Consider the following 17,935-nt stretch of genomic DNA (forward strand, 5'->3'; position numbering starts at 1 on the left):
TTCCCCCTCTTGTGCCTCAGGATTCAATATGGCTCAGAATTTAATTAAAATTTTGATTTTTTTGAAAAAAATTTTTTTTGATTTTTTTTTTTTTTGTTCATCACAGATTTCTTTTTTGAACTAACATTCTTAAAAATCTTACCCTGACTCTTCCTAAAATATTATTTTGATCGCCAATTTTTTTTTTTTTTTTTTTTGGTGGGGGAGGTATATGTGAAAACGAACATTTTTTTTCCCCCTCTTGTGCCTCAGGATTCAATATGGCTCAGAATTTAATTAAAATTTTGATTTTTTTGAAAAAAATTTTTTTTGATTTTTTTTTTTTTTGTTCATCACAGATTTCTTTTTTGAACTAACATTCTTAAAAATCTTACCCTGACTCTTCCTAAAATATTATTTTGATCGCCAATCTTTTTTTTTTTTTTTTTTCGCATCCCATTAATTTCTCCTTTCTCAGCTCGACTTCCTCCCCCTGGTTTCCCCGCTGCAGGCCCCCCGCGCAGGCCCCCCCCCCGCGCAGGCCGAGCATCCTTTGCCCTCGCCCACCTCTCGCTCCCTCCTGGGCCACAGGGGAAGCTTGTCCAATCATTTCATTTTATTAGAAACTTGAAATCACTTCCGCTACTCACCGCTCGGCGGCGTTGCCTCATCCGCTTCCGCCCGCCCGGAGGGAAAAAAAAAAAAAAAAAAAAAGCTGGCGGAACTACCGCGTTACGACGCTCGCTTCCGGAAGCGTTGCCCGGAGCGTTTCTACGACGCACGCCGCCGCCGTTCCGCGTTCTCATTCCTCTCGCGAGGCGTGCGTTCTCCCTGTCCCCGGAAGTGCTTGTGGCGGGGACGCTGAACCCGCGGGAGCTTCCGGTGCGGGACGGGGGCCAGCCGGGAGCTCGTCGCTGCTGGGTGTGCGTGCGGCTCTCCGCGGATGGCGACGAGGTGCTGCGGCTGCTCTGTGTGTGTCTCGGCTCGTCTTCTCCCCCGTGCGGAGGACTTCAGGGTTTTCTGTCACTGCCCAGGCCCTCTTACGGGGTGGGTTAGGAGCGCCACCTGTGGGAAGGGGACCCGCCCGTCCCTGCGGGGAGGCCGGGGCGGGGGGTCCCGGGGTCTCCGTGGGCTTTGCCCCGGGATGGAAGGCAGTGATTTTAGCAGCTCCAGGTTTCAGATTTACGTCCCTTGGTGACGTTGTCACACTTGTTGGGCCTCCACTATGGGTCAGGAACAAACTTAGGAGTGTTGGATGTGGCAGTCAATATAAATCAGCCCTGGGAAGGGGGGGGGGCTTGCATTTTTATTTTTTTGCATTTTTATTTTTTTACATATATATTTTTTTTAATTGGGAGTCCAAGGGGGCTTGCATTTTGCTGGAATTTGAGAAGACCGTGGAATGCGAATGGGGAAAAAAAAAATCAGTTTTTTTTTTTGTTTTTTTTTTTTGGTAGGAGTTAGAGGAAGAAGCAAGGGAGTAAAAACGACTTAGACTTTTTTTTTTTTTTTTCCATCATTTGAGAGGGAGAGTCCTGGTAAAATGCGCAGGGATGTTTATGGTCGCCAGGGGGACTGCGTAAAATTAGGAATGCAGTCGGGACGTTAGGGTTAGTGGGTTTGTGCTCTTGCTCTAAGTAACATCTCTCTCTCTCTCTCTCTCTCTCTCTCTCTCTCTTTTCCAGGGGGAGACCACACACTACACTGTAGGAAAAGCAAATAGAAGCCATGTTTCGAAGACCCGTATTACAGGTAATCAGTCGCTTCTCCGTGATGGTGTTGAGATGCGTTCTCGTCCAGCACAGGTGACGAGGCTTCTTCAGGGTTTTGACCTCGGTAGGCGAAGGACCTACGAGGATCTCACCTGAGTAAATGCTGTTCTCAAGGACAACAAAGATTTTCCAGCTTGCCTATATAACGGGAGTCAATTTTTTATTTTTGTTTTATTTTTTATTTATTTTTTTTTGGGGGGGGAGTCAATTTTTTAAAAACACGTAACTTGCGTTTACATCGGTTACAGAGCCTTTAGTGTCTTGCGTGAGCTAAAGACTAGGAGAGTCATTTCCAGCATTCTTCTCTGAGGCATGCGGTTCCTTTTTTTTTTTTTTTTTTTTTTTAAAGATTTTATTTATTTATTCATGGGAGATACAGGGAGAGGGAGAAGCACGCTCCGTGCAGGGAGCCCGACACGGGACTTGATCCCGGTCTCCAGGATCACGCCCTGGGCTGAAGGCTGGTGCTCAACTGCTGAGCCACCCGGGCTGCCCATGGGGTTCCTTTTTTGACCACTGGCCTCCCCGGCCCTCAGCTTTCCACCCCATCTCCCTGTGCTAAGAAAGTCAGCCCGTCAGTGCAGATGTGCTTCCTCCCCCCAGTCTGACTCCTTAGTTCTCCAAGCCCTCCACCAGCCCAAACGACTCGTTTCCCTCACTTAGGTCTGGGCACCAAGTTTATAGGTTCTGGTTTGTAACACCTCTCTTAGTCCCCATCCTGTTAAGACTGGTGAAGAATCATTTCCTCTCTGAAACCTGTTCTCATGTCTCCCCCAGTCTGCTGTAGAATTGACTCTGTATTTGGATCTTCACTTTAACCTACACGTCTGTTTAGCAGCTTATTTTATTTTATTTTTTTTTAAGATTTATTTATTCTTGAGAGACAGAGGCAGACATATAGGCAGAGGGAGAAGCAGGTTCCATGCAGGGAAACCGACATGGGACTTGATCCAGGACCTCAGGATCACATCCTGAGCCAAAGGCAGAGGCTCAACTGCTGAGCCACCCAGGCATCACATGATGACTTTTAAAACCAAAGACAAGGATGTGAGATATTTACTCTTCCACTTGGACTATGAAAAACACAGACTTGGGCAACAGAAGTCTACTTCTTTAAAAAGTTGAAATCAGAACAGGTGATGTTTCTTACTGGGGAATGAACTCGGGTGAGGTAGTCTTATAAAAATTTACTCCCCATTCAGGAAAGAATAAACCAGTACAGAAGGGAGCTTTTAGGCCTTAGGGGCATAAGTGAATGTATCAGTTTGTCATATTAAAGAATGAGTTCAGTGACTGACCTATAGTAACGCCATGTGAATTTGATGAACATGAGAGCTGGGCAGCAGGGAATGGTAATGCTGGGGAATCTTTTTTTTTTTTTTTTAAAGATTTTATTTATTTATTCATGAGAGACACAGGCAGAAGGAGAAGCAGGCTTCTCGCAGGGAGCCCAACATGGTACTTGATCCCAGAACCCCGGGATCATGCCCTGGGCAGAAGGCAGATGCTCAACCGCTGAGCCATCCAGGGGTCCTAGTTTTGCATAGTTCATAGATTTATTCCAAGGACTGGTTTGTAAGAGGTAAAACACTTAGCTGGTGTTCAGTAGTGATGGCTTATGTCACTGAATGCTGCTACTTTGTGTCAGGTACTACCTTCCTCTGACAGACTGACTTGACTAGTCCCATTTTTCTCTGACAGACTGACTTGACTAGTCCCATTTTTGTATTTATCAGCGAATCGGATTTGTCTCTATCTTAGACTTTTTTCTTTGCTCCGTTGAAAGCATGATTTTTTCCAACACATATATGACTTTAACCCTTTGTGTGGAGCCACAGAAGCACCACAGTTGGGAGGGTTGCCACAAAAGAAACAGGATTCCAGGTTAACTCTCCTGTGTGTGCCATCTAGCAGTCTACCCCTGGGCTTCTGTGGCAGTCGGCCCACCAGCGTTTGCTTGCTCCTCCTGGTGCCGTGATGGGGGAACACGCTTGTCTTCTGGGCATATGTGTGCTGTAGGAGCCGCTGACTCCATGGTGACCGAGTGTGAGCAGGTCTTCTGCGTTTCCCTTTCCTCCAAATTAAAGCCATTCTACTTGTTTGTTACACTTTAGGTATTTCATCAGTTTGTGAGACGTGAGTCTGAAATAGCCAGCAGCTTGGTCCTTGAAAGATGTAAGTAATAGCTAATTTCCAAGTTCAAAGTATGTTGTTTATGGCAACGTGCAAATATCGTAGACGAGGTGCACTAACTAGTTAGGGTGTAATCTGCTGATGACCAGGCTCTAGGCTCCTGTTTGCCTTTCCCCTCTTGGTCTTGCCCCATCGGGCTGCAGGGGCCTCGTAGAATTTCCTTGAGTCCTGTTTGGTGACCTCAGTCCCCCAGGGTCACGTGCTGTTTGCCTGAGGGAGTGGAAGTTTGTGCAAGCTATTCTTTCACAGAAATATATATTCTCAGATATATTTATGTATACAGATTTTCAGAGCTCAGATTTGTTCTTTTAACCATATAGTTTTTTTCTTTTTTTTTTTTAATTTTTATTTATTTATGATAGTCACAGAGAGAGAGAGAGAGAGAGAGAGAGAGGCAGAGACACAGGCAGAGGGAGAAGCAGGCTCCATGCACCGGGAGCCCGACGTGGGATTCGATCCCGGGTCTCCAGGATCGGGCCCTGGGCCAAAGACCGGCGCTAAACCACTGCGCCACCCAGGGATCCCCCATATAGTTTTTTTCAAAAAAAGCCTAAGATTTTAAGATAAAATAAAGAGCATAATGTGTGTTTTGTGGGATACTTTCTCTAAGAATATTTTCTCTCTTCTCGACAGCTCTTCTTTCCCCTCCCAACCTCTTGTTATTCACCCCAAGTTACACCTGATCTTCTAGAACGTGGGTTTTGCTTAATGCTGAGATTGGAGTTAAAGTACTATTTGTAGCTGTTCCCCTTCTGGACCTTTTCTCTGAATCTCATTTTATTTACATGCTGCATTTCAGCTCTGAACCGTGTGCAGCTGCTTGGGCGAGTGGGTCAGGACCCTGTCATGAGGCAGGTAGAAGGGAAAAACCCAGTCACGATATTTTCTCTAGCGACAAATGAGATGTGGCGGTCAGGGGAGAGTGAAACATACCAAATGGGTGAGTATAAAACACTGGGGTTTTAATTGTATCAGCAATAAAGAGACATTTATTCTCAGCTGATTAGAGAGGAGCTTCTTTGAGACTCTTTCGTCTCTAATTCTGTTCCTTTCTCTTACAAATTGTGGTTTGGTTTTGCTGGGCATGTTGTCTTTTGGCATTTATTTTGTGTGCTGGCGTTTGTAACTGCATTTCCTATTCTTATGATTTAGGTGATGTCAGTCAAAAGACAACGTGGCACAGAATATCAGTATTCCGACCAGGTCTCAGAGATGTGGCATATCAGTATGTGAAAAAGGGGTAAGTTGAGGAAGGAAGGATCTTACAGATTGGTTTAAAAAACTGGTAATAGGTGTTCTCAGGGAATGCCTAACTCCTTTATTTTACTATTACTCTGTTAGGTCAGGATATTTATTCAGAACTTAGTACTATATGCATGACGCGTTGCTATGTGTGACTAATTCAGAGGTGTATAAAACATGGTTTAGTTTTCTGAGAACTTACAGCTTAGGGCAAATAAGGATTGTTCGTGAATAGAAGCAGGTGAGGCAAGAGAGAATGCAGAGCGTACTGAATGCCGTGTGAGCAAGGGCAACCCATGCTTTTAGGGATTCCCTTGTTGCCTCTTGGCTTCCACACAGAGTCCTTAACCCAGGATCTGGGACATCTGAAGCCTGACACACGGATGGCAGTGTTCACAGCAGTTATTTTATATTTGATAATCCTGTATCAGCTTAATAGTCCCCTTTTGGAATGCTTGGATTGATTACAAATAAAAAATATCTTTTCCAAACCTGTAGAAGGACAAAAAGTTGTGTTGAACAGCAGTTGTATTCATAGTTAACATTTTAGAAATGTACTTACAGAAATGAACTATATTCTCCAAAATACAATTTTAGGAATAAATAAAATTTATTTCTTTTTAATAGCTGCGTGACTTTTTTTATATGTACTTCCATAGTCCTTTATGTACGTGTGAATTTGCACATTTACACCCACATATAAATACAGGAAATTACCTGTATGCAATTTCAGCCACAATTGATGAATCTGTGTGTGTTCCCTTTGGTACTCAGTCATTTTACCAGTTTTGTCCACTTTCTATATTTTACTTATTTTTTTGGACTCTGAAAATTGATGCCAGCATGCATTTTCTGCCCTTTAAAATCAGTTACGGTTGTCTTGGGGTTCAGCCTTCTAAACAGTGCAGAAGGGGCTTAGTAATTAACTCCAAGTGAAATGCTAAGCTGAAAACCTCTGTTTTGATTTTATTAATCTAAGTCCCTTGAGAATATTAGTAAAAATATTACCTTTGTCAAAGTTAAGTTACAGTTGAAAGTCCCTTATGTTTTTATGGCATATCCTTTTCAATTTGGACTCTTAAGATACAAGGCCTGCTGCATATTCTATGTTAAACCCTTGCTAATCGTGCCAGTTCTTCCTGAAGTAGGTTCATGAACTTGATTGTGGAAAGGAATTGAAAAATAAACGAAAATAGGTAAATCCTTTAGGGAGTCCAAAATGAAAAGTGGGAGACAATGACATGTTGGGAATCAATGCTAGAGATTTAAAGGATGCCACGTGTTGCTCTTCCGTTTCATGGTCTTTTTTTTTTTTTAATTTTTATTTATTTATGATAGAGAGAGAGAGAGGCAGAGACATAGGCAGAGGGAGAAGCAGGCTCCATGCACCGGGAGCCCGATGTGGGTGGGATTCGATCCCGGGTCTCCAGGATCGCGCCCTGGGCCAAAGGCAGGCGCTAAACCGCTGTGCCACCCAGGGATCCCCCCGTTTCATGGTCTTAAAGTCACTTTAAAATTAAAATTCTGGGACGCCCAGGTGGCTCAGCGGTTGAGCGTCTGCCTTCAGCTCAGGGTGTGATCCTGGGGTCTGGGATTGAGTCCCACATGAAACTCCTTGTGGGGAGCCTGCTTCTCCCTCTGCCTGTGTCTCTGCCTCTCTGTATGTTTCTCATGAATAAATAAATCTTAAAAAAAAAATTTCAATAAGGACTGTCAGCTGAAGGCTGAGAACATTGTCTTTTTTTACCTGGATGTGTCGAGTCTGTGTGTCTGAAACCTTGTGTTTCAGTACTCTCAGTACTCCTAATGTTGAACTTTGAGATGTGGTAGCAAAAATGAGGTTATGCATGATTCTGTGTTTCTTTTTAAGATTTTATTTATTTATTCATGAGACACAGAGCAGCAGAGGCACAGGTAGAGGGAGAAGCAGGCTCCCCACAAGGAGCCTGATGTGGGACTCGAACCCGGGAATCTGGGATCACGACCTGAGCCAAAGGCAGAGGCTCAACTGCTGAGCCACCCAGGCATCCCTGATTCTGTGTTTCATCCTCCTCTTTCTTATAAAACAGATTGGAATCTCCAGACTGAAAACTGTAAATTTTATTTTTATTAGGTCCCGAATTTATGTAGAAGGGAAAGTAGACTATGGTGAATACACAGACAAAAATAATGTGAGGCGACAAGCAACAACAATCATAGCTGGTAAGAAGCTTGTGATAATACTATTCCCTCCTCCCATCCCCCTTGTTTTAAACCCTTGGCTTGTAAGTGACTTTCATGGGGGCTTTGAGTGCTGCTGCTGAGATTGTCAGGCAGCTCACCATGAGAAGCGGGAGTCTGGTTTGTGAGTTTGCTAGGAGTTTCTGCATTTGCCTGCCCCTTCAGAAAATTATCTCTATACACAGTTTCATTTCACAGGTAACTTTGGAGTAAAGCGTCTGTGTCAGTACTTAACTGTTTGAAGTGAGAGAAACTAATGTCTTTGAGGACATGGCCTACATAGGCAGAAGCCTGTGCCGAGATAGAGTTGCGCTGGCTGCTGTGAGTGGCTTTAGACGTTTATGCAGGCTTATTCACAGCCTGCTTGGTCTTAACATGATGATTTTAAGTTCCTGTTGTTTTCGTTAGACAAAATGCAAAACAATGTAGAAAATAGGGACACAAAGCTTAAAGAAGACTAAGTAGATCTCTCCTAGAGCAGGGTTTTCAAACTTTTAAAAAAAACTCTACAAGAATTTTGAAACAAACGTAGCCCTTTGTACATGTCTAAGTCGACATGAACATTTTTTTCAATATGAAATTGTTACTCTGAAATGCGTAATGGGTGTAAAAACCATAGCAATTTGATCCCGTCATCCTTCAAAAAAGTACATGAACGAGCTCTTCAACATTTGGAAATTTTATGTTCTTTCTTTTTCTCTGAACTTGTTTTTCCATTTTCTCCTAAGAAATACATCTTGATATATATTGTATGGATAAAAATATTTTATTACTCATCCTATTACATTCTTAACAAAAACTCATACATAAACAGAAATTTAAAAATACTTAAATTCTGTGATACGAAGCCTATAAATGATATATTTCTTCTTGATTGGGTTATCATTATAGTGGTTTTTAGGACATAAGCTACTAACGCAATTTTAATACATAAATTTGAAAACTGAAATCTTGCTGGAAATGCATCTTTTAGTAAGAGAGATGATTTTTTTTACCTCGTCAGTAAATTATTAAAAAATAAGAGTTAAACATTAATTTTATTCTTTTGTTTTCTTTTTATGGATGTAAATAAATACTGAGAAACTTTTTATAAGTAAATACAGAGAAATGAAAGCAAGTAATGTCTTAGTGTTTATGAACTTCTGAGATATGTCAAAACTGGGTATCTTAAAAATTTTTTTAATTATGGAAAATGTCAGACATACGCAAACATAGAAGTAAAAAAAAAGATCTTCTGTCATTTAGCTTCAACAATTATAGACTGATGGCCAATATTATTTCTTCTATTTCCACAGCCCGCTTTTCCTCCACTTGAATTATTTTCTAGTGAATTCCAGACATTATATTATTTCATCCATAAATATTTTCAGTAGGTATTTCTGAAAGATACGGATTCCTATTTGAAGCATAACTATGGTGCTATTATCACACCTAATCTTAAGAAATCATTAAAAAAGTTTTACTAGGCATCACAGTGTTTTAAGGTTCTTTGATAGCTTTATAAGTACAAGTCCATATGTTATATTACATTGTTTATATGTATCTTAAGTCTCTTATTTTGTTTTAAATAAACATTTATTTTCTCATAGTTGTGGAGGCTAGACCTCTGAGAACTTAAGTCTCTTTTAATTGACAGATTTTCCTTTTATCTTTCCTTTTTACCTCGCTCTGGAGTTCATGTCTTAACCACTCTACCATATTGCTAAATTATAACTTGTCATAAATAATAATTAAAAAATATATTTTCTTACTGGTTTCTTTGAGGCATATTGACCTTTGAAGCCAACATAGTTCTCTGCCCTCATTATCAGACCTTAGACGAGGTCCCAGCTATTTTGATTTCATGATTTTTGGATGTCTTGACAGTGTTTCACTTCTGCATGCTCTTCCTTGGGCCGTGTCTCCGGAGATACCTACCTGTTCAAAAATTTATTTATAGATCTCTATAGGACATACATCTACACCTGTGATTTTAGCAGTGGAAACCTGACTTTCTAATAAAATAGCTGACATTTCTAAGTCTATCAAATATGTATTTATGAAGCATTTAACACTTTGACATTCCACTATAAACCAAAGTGTGAGTAAACTGCATTGTATAGATTGTTCTGAACCAAGCCAACGGGTAAATAGAAATGGTTCAGATTATCTGCCATTTTGTTCTCTTCTTGTCACTTGTATTCACAGCATGGGTGAGTTAATTAATTGATTAGTTAACATAGATTTATGGCTAGTAGTAAAGATGAGTAGATCTTTAGTGACACTTGAATTGAAAGAAACAGTTTAAACTTGACTGCTTTTTTTTTTTTTTTCTTGTAGGGGTCCCTGTCTTTAATATAAAAGTAACTACCAGTGGATGGCACTGTTGCCTTTTTACACTGTGGTGTTGCAATAATCTGCAATAACTATTCTGTATCAAGATACTATGTACTTAGAAGACTATAGTTATAAATATTGTGATACCCACTTTTTGAATAATTCTAAAGTTATAAGAATCTGGATTTTTTCAAGTTATGCAGGAAGTACTACTACTTTTCCTTTGTTCGTCCTAAACTAACTCCATCTGGGACAACATTTTAAGTGCAGTGTCTGATGTCCTTGTATGAAAATACTCTGTGATACTGATTCGTAAAAATTTTCCCAAGAATGAGTATATAAATCTCAATCTCTTTTAAAATGTAAAAATAGAATGTCTTCTGTGTGAGTGTTACAGCCTATTTAGACATGAATCTGTCTCTGTTAATAGTGCCATATACTAGACCCCATCCTTTCTCTGTACCTCAAGTAAGTGGAATGCTATGCCTGGATCCTCTTCTGTGTGAGGATGTGCTGCCTGGTTTCATGGCATCTATCAGAGTCTGGCAGGCATTGAAATTTATGACTAGTTCTTTTGTAGGAAGTTATTGCTGAGCAATTAGAATTATCTTCAGGGAAGGCAAGAAATACCACACTTCTAACAAGGTCTGAGTTGTTGACACATAGCTGAAGCCCAACTTTTAGCTCCTTTGGTGCCTGTCATATATGCCTCTCATGATGAACATAGCAGGAGTTATTTCACAATTTAGGAATTTTTCTAGAATCCTGTTAACAGCACTAACGTATGGGTGCATTGTAGGCGAGCAATTAAAGGAGATGGAGAAAGAGTTCTGAAAGTAATATTTATGATTTGGTTTCTTTACAGATAACATTATATTTCTGAGTGACCAGACCAAAGAGAAGGCATAGAGTGGACGATTCTCCTTTGGCCATTGTTTGGTACAGTCTTATTTCCAAATCGTGTATAGTCTTTATAGTTCCTAAGGTCAAGAATTAAAATATTCTTTTATATAAATGAGTGATAATAGTTCTCTTGACTATTACTGCCCCTCCCCTTTCGGTCTCATAGACCTGTGCAGCTAATCGTTTAATCTTTTAGGGATGGTTTTTGTGTACAAGTGTGTGAAATAGTGGACTGCCAGGTTCATCTGTCTTAGGACAAAGGGATAAGTGTCCTTTGGGAGACTTCCTTGTTTTTTGTGCACACTTCTATTTATAGTATTGGTTCAGCCACTGAGTAGTGGTTGAACTTCACTGTGTGTCAGGCATTTATCCCGTGGTTGTGAATAATGGTTTTCTTACTTTTTGCTCTGTAAACTAGACAGCAAGGACTGTGTCTTCTCTGTGTGCCTGCACCTTACCAAATGTGTGGTACAGAAGAGATACTGGATCACCGGTGACAGATGAATGATCCCAGTGGGATATTAAGCTTTAGGCCCCAACTGGAAGGGGTTGCTGAACAGCGGTTGGTATCTGACCTAAACTGCTTCAAGACTAACCTATCTTCTTCCCCTCTTTTGTTTTTGGACAAATTTCACTTGTAGCATTTATGAATCAGCAATAAAGATCTAAAAATACATGGAAGGATGAAATAGTTCATGCCCCAGGGGGTCTGGTTCCACCATTTTCTATCTTTCTAAGCCCCATTCTCTATTGTTTTAGTCTTATCCAGAACTTGGGGGGAGGGGGTCCTCTAAACAACCTTTGACATTACCTCCATAGGTTAGAGGCTTGGCTATGACATTTTCCTTTTATTTTTCCACACGGTCCCTGGATGCACATATACAGACATTGTGGACACACAGTTACTTTCAACACAGTAACTTTCATAAGATTCTGGAAGTTACCAAGTACTAGTAATTTCCTAATAAATATCACAGAAAATAAACTCCGGTTTTTCAGTGCGTCTTGTCCTTTTTTAGTCTGTGTTGGACCTGCACAGGTCTGCTTACTAGCTGGCTGCAGTTGCTCATAGTTGGCTGCTGCTGAGCTTGGTGCCCGGTTCTGATGATAGAAATCCCTCATTCTGCCTGGGCCGCCTGGCCTCTAGTTTTGGCTTACGTGAGCCCCAGGCTGCATGTCTTGACCCCTCCCTCTGAGGGCTGGACTGTGTGGCTTCGCCGACCCACAGTTGAGCAGCATTTTGTATTTACAGTGCAGTGTGGTCAAGGAAAGATGGGAGTTCCTTAGCTCTAGGTTTTATGTTCAAACTGTCTGGTAACATAGTCCTCACTCCTTTATGCCACTATTTTTTTTTTTAAGACTTTTATTTATTCATTAGAGAATGAGCATGCATAGAGTGAGAGGGAGAAGCAGACTCCTGCTGCGCAGGGAGCCTCATGTGGGGCTTGATCCCAGAACCCTGGGATCATGACCTGAGCCAAAGGCAGACGCTTAACTGACTGAACCACCCAGGTGCCCCTATGCCACATTCCTTAAGCAAAATGAAACATAGATAAAATTTATCCTTTGGGCCACTCTTGGCAGAGCTACTTTTATACTCTTTAAAAGTTGTGAGAAGTGATACAGATTCGTATTCCTGTTATATTAGTGCTGTGGGAAGGTAATATGGTGAACAAAATGATTTAATGAGCCGCCCACAGCAGCTCTGAGTCTAGGGCACAGGGGCAGAAAGGTACACCCAGCAGGATCCATGTGAACTGAAGGCTTCTGCACGTTCCTGCTGGCAGTTACATGAAAGGCTCTGAGGTTGGGCAGCAGAGCTTTCAGAGTTGGGTATGCAGTGCAGAGGCTGCAGCATGTGCATGGTGCTGCAGATCCGAGGTCCACAACCAGGCAGGCTCCCTGAGCAAAACCTCTGCCCTTCCCACTTGGGCAGCCGCCTGTGCTGAGATACTGTACTTGTCCAAGCTGGTCTTGGAGTGGGTATGTGGAATCTGGTCTCCTAGGCCAAGTTTTGTGTCTTGCATTCCCATTTTCATGTTGTTACGGTGTCAGGGAGTATACCTGTGGAGAACTGCCCTATGACTGATTTTCAGGTTCCATGTTGGGTGGAAAGATAAGTATGATACATAGAAGCATGGGAGAAAGAGGATCAAACAGCATGTGTGTTATTACTCCATTTTTGAAAAAGAGGTAATTGATGCAAGTATATGTTTAGAAAAGTCTGCAAGGAGAAACATATAAAGGTTTGATCTCTGGATGGGGAGATTCATGTGTGATCTTTATTTTTTGCACTTTTATATATTTTAATATTTATATTTTTAGCATTGAATCTATATTTACTTTTATAATAAGAAAAAACAAAACTATTTTCACTTTGGAAAAAATCTTTCCAATATTTTCAAGCCAGGCTTGCACTTCTGATTTGACCTTCCCCTAATACTGCTTGACTAGAGGTGAACGAGATAGTCTCCCACGTATTTATCCCTATCTTCTGCATGTTAGTATCACATGCTTAGATACTTCATTTACCTTTTTTTTCCTTTTCCTTTTGTTTTCATCTTAATGCATGCATATAACCAGAATGACTGGCTTTAAAGACCAGGCCATATGAGATCCACTGCTTGTTGCCTGTATAATTCTCAAAGAGTCAGTCAATTTCTTAAAGATTACTGGACAGTTAATCCAAAGACATCCCCAAACACCAAAGACATGTTTTTGTAGCTGTTTTGGGGATTACTTGTCATTGCCAACTGGTTTGCAACCTAACCTCTACAACTCATGAGAAATTACTGGTAGTGTGTTTCTGGAAGAGACCGTGCAGTTTTTGAAGGCAGAGTTACCTTATACTCAAACCACCTGTTGGGCCCCATCCAGCCTAGCCCAGCACAGTGACATTCTAGGGCTTTCTAAATGTCGTTTGGTTGGATTGCCCCGAAACATTGATATGAAAATGAGGGCAGGATCACTTTACTTACTTTTCTGTCCGGGTTTGCATTATATGCCCTGAAACTTGGTGGGAGTAACAATAAGCAAATCATTGTAGAAAAGTTGATGAGTTACAGAGAAATCTCTTACAGGGTAATAATTACCATATTAACACCTGGCGTTTATTGGCTACTCCCTGGGTGCCAGGCCCTGAGCTCAGTTCTTTTTATCGTTGTCTCATTTCACTGTTACCCTAAGAAGGTGGTACTATTCTGACTTTACAGGTGAGGAAATGTGAAACTGAGAGGTTAAGTAAAATGTTAAAGTCATGCAGCTAATGAGAGGGACACCTGGAGTGTGAGTTTAGGTGTGTGGAGTTGGCATTTTGCTTCCTGCCTGCTGTGTGCTTCCTACTGCCTCCCACTTCCATTGGCCCTGCTCTCCAGAACCCCTGTGGCTAACTCTTGGCCTTTCAGGGTGCATCTAAGTCACATTGGGAGTTGTGGTATGTGATAGGTTCTGGTTGGGATAGAATCAGGAGTGAGGGAGAAATACCTCTGCTTCTTTATTCTTTCTCATTCTCAGTCTGATGATCCTACAGGAAAATAAGTCGCAGTTCATCTCTCTGCCAGGTCATCTTTACATATTCCTCTTGGTTCAAGCAATGTTTCTTTACTTATTATTCATAGTATCTGCTCCTCTTATTATTTCCACCAGTTGTTTCCTGGCTACTGAGAGTTGAAGTTGTCAGCAAAGTTGCTCAGGTATTTGACAGGCTCACTTTTTAGAGTATGAGACTTTTGGCAGTCCTTGACAGCATTGCAGCTTGCTCTCACTACTATGTTTGCCTCTGCTGTTCCCACAGCCTGTGATAGGATGGTGTTTAGCTTTTTTGGCTGTCCAAATCATGCAGCCACAATAATGAAATTTCTCTTCCTTGTCTCTTTTTAATCCATTCATTTGCTCTCTGCTATGCTCTGGGACCTCGGGGTGTTGTTTGTGTAGTGCTACACCATGACATTCTGTAGCCTTCCTGCTATACCTGCCCATTTGGGGAAAAGGTGGTTTATTGTGATAGTTTCAGTTAAGGCGGTGTAGTCAGACCGCCTGTATCTGCTGTACTTACCAGCTGAGTGACCTTTGCTCAGCTTCATTAACTTGCCCTGCTTTGTTTTTTTTTTTTTTGTCGCTTTGCTCTTCTGTGGATAAAAGGGAAAATGGTAGTCCTAGTTTATAGGCCTGCTGTGACCAACACAATAGATAATGCATATAACTTACTTAGCATATACTAATTTTTTAAAAAAGATTTATTTATTCAGTTATGATAGAAAGAGAGAGAGAGAGAGAGAGAGGCAGAGACACAGGAGGAGGGAGAAGCAGGCTCCATGCCGGGAGCCCGACATGGGACTTGATCCCGGGACTCCAGGATCGTGCCCTGGGCCAAAGGCAGGCGCCAAACCGCTGAGCCACCCAGGGGATCCCAGCATATATTAATTGAATCAAGTGCTCGATACATACTGGTCATTATTACTCTTGTAGTTATTTTAAGCAAGGCATATCTCTTTCAGTCACCATGGCCATCTCCTCAAGTCTCATAGGATACTTACTTTAGGTAATTGTACTTGGCCTTTGTTTTTGTTATTCATGTTCAAGGATTACCGAGAACATAGTCTGCTTTAGTCTTTTTTGGTTTGCTTTTAATCTTCCATGGCTATTTACAGTTAATATGGGCATCTTTTTAAACCCAAAAGTCAGTTGGGTGCCTGCTTTGTACCATGTATGAATACAAACCTGGATATAGGGGTAAATAGAACAGGACTCCTGCATTGAAGGAACTCATAGTCTAGGATGATGGCGGCTGGGTGGGGAGGACAGAAGCAGGAGCCCAGGCATGAAGTGTGCTACGGTGTGAGGAGCACTCTAGTAATGGTAGAAGTAAAGTCCTGTGGGCACAGATGAGAATAGTTTTCAGCAGAGGAAACAGCATGAACAGAGGTCCAGAAACATAGAAGTATATGGATTGGTCAAAGATAAAACATGAAAAGGGGTTTGGGGCTGGATTATAAAGGGCCTTGAAAGAGGACTCTGGCAGTGGGGAGCTACATGTCTTAGATATATCAGAAGTGTGCTGTAGAAAGAACAGTGAAGATCTGTAAAAGATTAGATGGGGGAGAGCCTGCAGGCAGTTAGGAAGCTACTGAAGGAGCCTAGCAAGCTTAGCAGAGTGGGGATTACAGGTGACACGAGGGGAATTTGGTATTCATGGTGATTCATTCACTGTGCAACAGTTACGTACCAGGTCCTGTGCTGGGCTCTGGGTAAGGTATGCTGAGTTGAAGAAGAACACGGAACATATAGCTCCTGCCCAGGATGCACTGGGGACCAAGTAGGTGCTGGTGGTAAGAGAAAAGGACATTGAGAATTCTAAAACTGGGCAGCCATATGGATAGTGACATTTTGTTTCTGAGACTAAAGAACATGAATGTAGGAGCCAATTTGAGAAGAGGAAAGATCAGGAGTAGTTTTGAACATAGTTTAATCATAGATTTCCTAGCTTATAATTGGTGATTAATGAGTGGAACTCAGAAGTTGAGACAGGAGTGACATTTTTTTTCTTCTGTCAAACACTTTTTAAGCACATTTTCTGAGACAACATAACGAATGTTGCCAGAATTCTAGCTTTCTGTTGTGGAAAACCATATTGTGGGACAGATTCCAGTTGCTTACCTGTTTTACAGTGTGGTAGGGATTTGTGTTAATCAAGTGTGGTAAGATGACAGACATGAAAAAAATTGTCTTGAAAGAAGAGTTTATTATAGTTTTCAAGAGGAGGTCTCATGCCACACCATTAGAACCGCTTAGGGGAAGCACCAAGGAAGGGCAGAAGGCAGAAGGAATGAAGGAAAGTATGGACCAGAGCTTTTATTGTTTTTTTTTTGGTTTTTTTTTTTTTTTTTTTTTTTTTTTTTTTTTAATGGGACAAGAATAATTTTCACCAGGCTTTGGGCAATAAGGGTGAGCCCTAGTTATCAGGTACCTGGTGATTTTGGGCAGAGAATAGTGTTCTGGACTGCAAGAGCCTGATAAAAGGAGGCTAATGGAGAATACGGAATCAGGATTGGTTGGTTTGCATGTTACAGACATGTAACATGGGCCCACTGCTCATGGGCCAGTGTTTGCTATTTCTAGGAACTAGCTAATGTTGGGAGGGGTTCGTTCCTCAGGGTCTGCCAGGGCCGAAGATGTCACGCATTGTAAAATACGGAAAATAAGAAAGGTAATTAATAAGAAAGGTAGTTAATTCACTACACAATATCCATTATCCTTTCTACAGAACCCATTGAAGTACAGAGCCCATATTCTGTTGGGAGTGACAGCTGAAATACTGCATTCCTGTTCTCCTTTGCAGTTGATGGTTGCTAAGGGGGTACAAGCGGAAGTCATCTGGTGGTGCTTCCAGGGAAGCTCCTTAAATGACTAACTTTGTTGGGAGGCTCATCCTTTGTGCTTCTCCAGACCCTCACCTGGCTTTCCCTTGTCCGAAATGTGGACACGATGGCTGAATCTCCATTAGCCTTCTCGGACCTTCAGGATGGAAGACAGAAGCTGGGATCTGTGATGACCGTGGAACCACCACACCAGACCTGGACGCTCAACCCGTGGACTTCTTTGGGAGACACAAATAAATCTCTACCTTGTTTAAGCCAGTTACTTGTGCTTTGCAGTTAAACCTCATTCTTACTAATTCACACATTCTTTATCTCCTATACACAATGAATTTATTACTCTTAATTCTTTCTCTTTTAAGACTTTTCACTGCTAGTAGTAGTAAAATCTTACCTCTACTCTCACAATCCTTCAAACGTTTAACCTATCTCTCAGTCTCAATTTGAGGAGGGACTGTACATGTACACAAAACCTTAGCAATTAGCCTTAAAAAGAATAAATATAAGCATGGTTTTTCAAATGAACATTATTTTGCTTAGATGGAGCCTTAATTAACAGTCCCTTGTTAAGTAAAGGGTGCTTAAGTTAACGAAAATACCACCCTTATGCTATGCCTCCTAGCAGTATGTCAGACTCAATCTGGAGTGAGGAGGTTTCCCACTGTGAAATAACCAGATGCTAAATATGACATAGTTTTTATCACATCCTTGGGTATCTTAGCTTGGGCTTACCAAAATACCAACGACTGGGTGATTTAAACAGCAGACATTTTCTTACAGTTCTTGAGGCTAGAAGTCCAAGCTCAGGGTGCTGGCATGGTTGGTGAGGCCTGTGTTCCTGCCTTGTAGATGGTCCCCATCTCACTGTGCTCACATGACCTATTTTTGCTGGCAGAGAGTGAGTTCTCGTGTCTCATAAAGATGCTAATCCTCTTG

General features: G+C 41.5%; 1 protein-coding gene across 9 annotated transcripts; it reads left to right on the forward strand.

Moving 5' to 3' along the window:
- The first annotated feature begins 838 nt into the window (after positions 1-838).
- Positions 839-17,258, forward strand: SSBP1 (single stranded DNA binding protein 1). 9 transcript variants are annotated; one of them, XM_055334831.1, is made up of 8 exons: positions 844-1,026; positions 1,665-1,731; positions 3,866-3,926; positions 4,744-4,884; positions 5,097-5,184; positions 7,300-7,388; positions 10,588-10,661; positions 16,963-17,258. In XM_055334831.1, the coding sequence occupies exons 2-7, from the start codon at positions 1,708-1,710 to the stop codon at positions 10,629-10,631; spliced, it is 447 nt and encodes a 148-aa protein (XP_055190806.1). In that variant the 5' UTR covers positions 844-1,026; positions 1,665-1,707; the 3' UTR covers positions 10,632-10,661; positions 16,963-17,258. The 9 variants fall into 9 exon arrangements, 8 of the variants coding, with proteins under 8 accessions (XP_055190802.1, XP_055190801.1, XP_055190803.1 ...); XM_055334830.1 differs by lacking the exon at positions 16,963-17,258 and adding an exon at positions 11,044-11,301; XM_055334833.1 differs by lacking the exon at positions 16,963-17,258 and adding an exon at positions 11,048-11,301.
- Positions 17,259-17,935: the final 677 nt, after the last annotated feature.

Source organism: Nyctereutes procyonoides, unplaced genomic scaffold, assembly GCF_905146905.1.
Source record: "Nyctereutes procyonoides isolate TBG_1078 unplaced genomic scaffold, NYPRO_anot_genome, whole genome shotgun sequence".
Lineage (NCBI taxonomy): Eukaryota > Metazoa > Chordata > Mammalia > Carnivora > Canidae > Nyctereutes > Nyctereutes procyonoides.

Excerpts from the sequence above, each read along its gene's own strand:
- SSBP1 (XM_055334827.1), top strand. The coding sequence starts at position 1,708 with ATGTTTCGAAGACCCGTATTACAG. Across the intron at positions 1,732-3,865 it reads TTCGAAGACCCGTATTACAG|GTATTTCATCAGTTTGTGAG; the intron begins GTAATCAGTCGC and ends GTTACACTTTAG. Across the intron at positions 3,927-4,743 it reads CAGCTTGGTCCTTGAAAGAT|CTCTGAACCGTGTGCAGCTG; the intron begins GTAAGTAATAGC and ends GCTGCATTTCAG.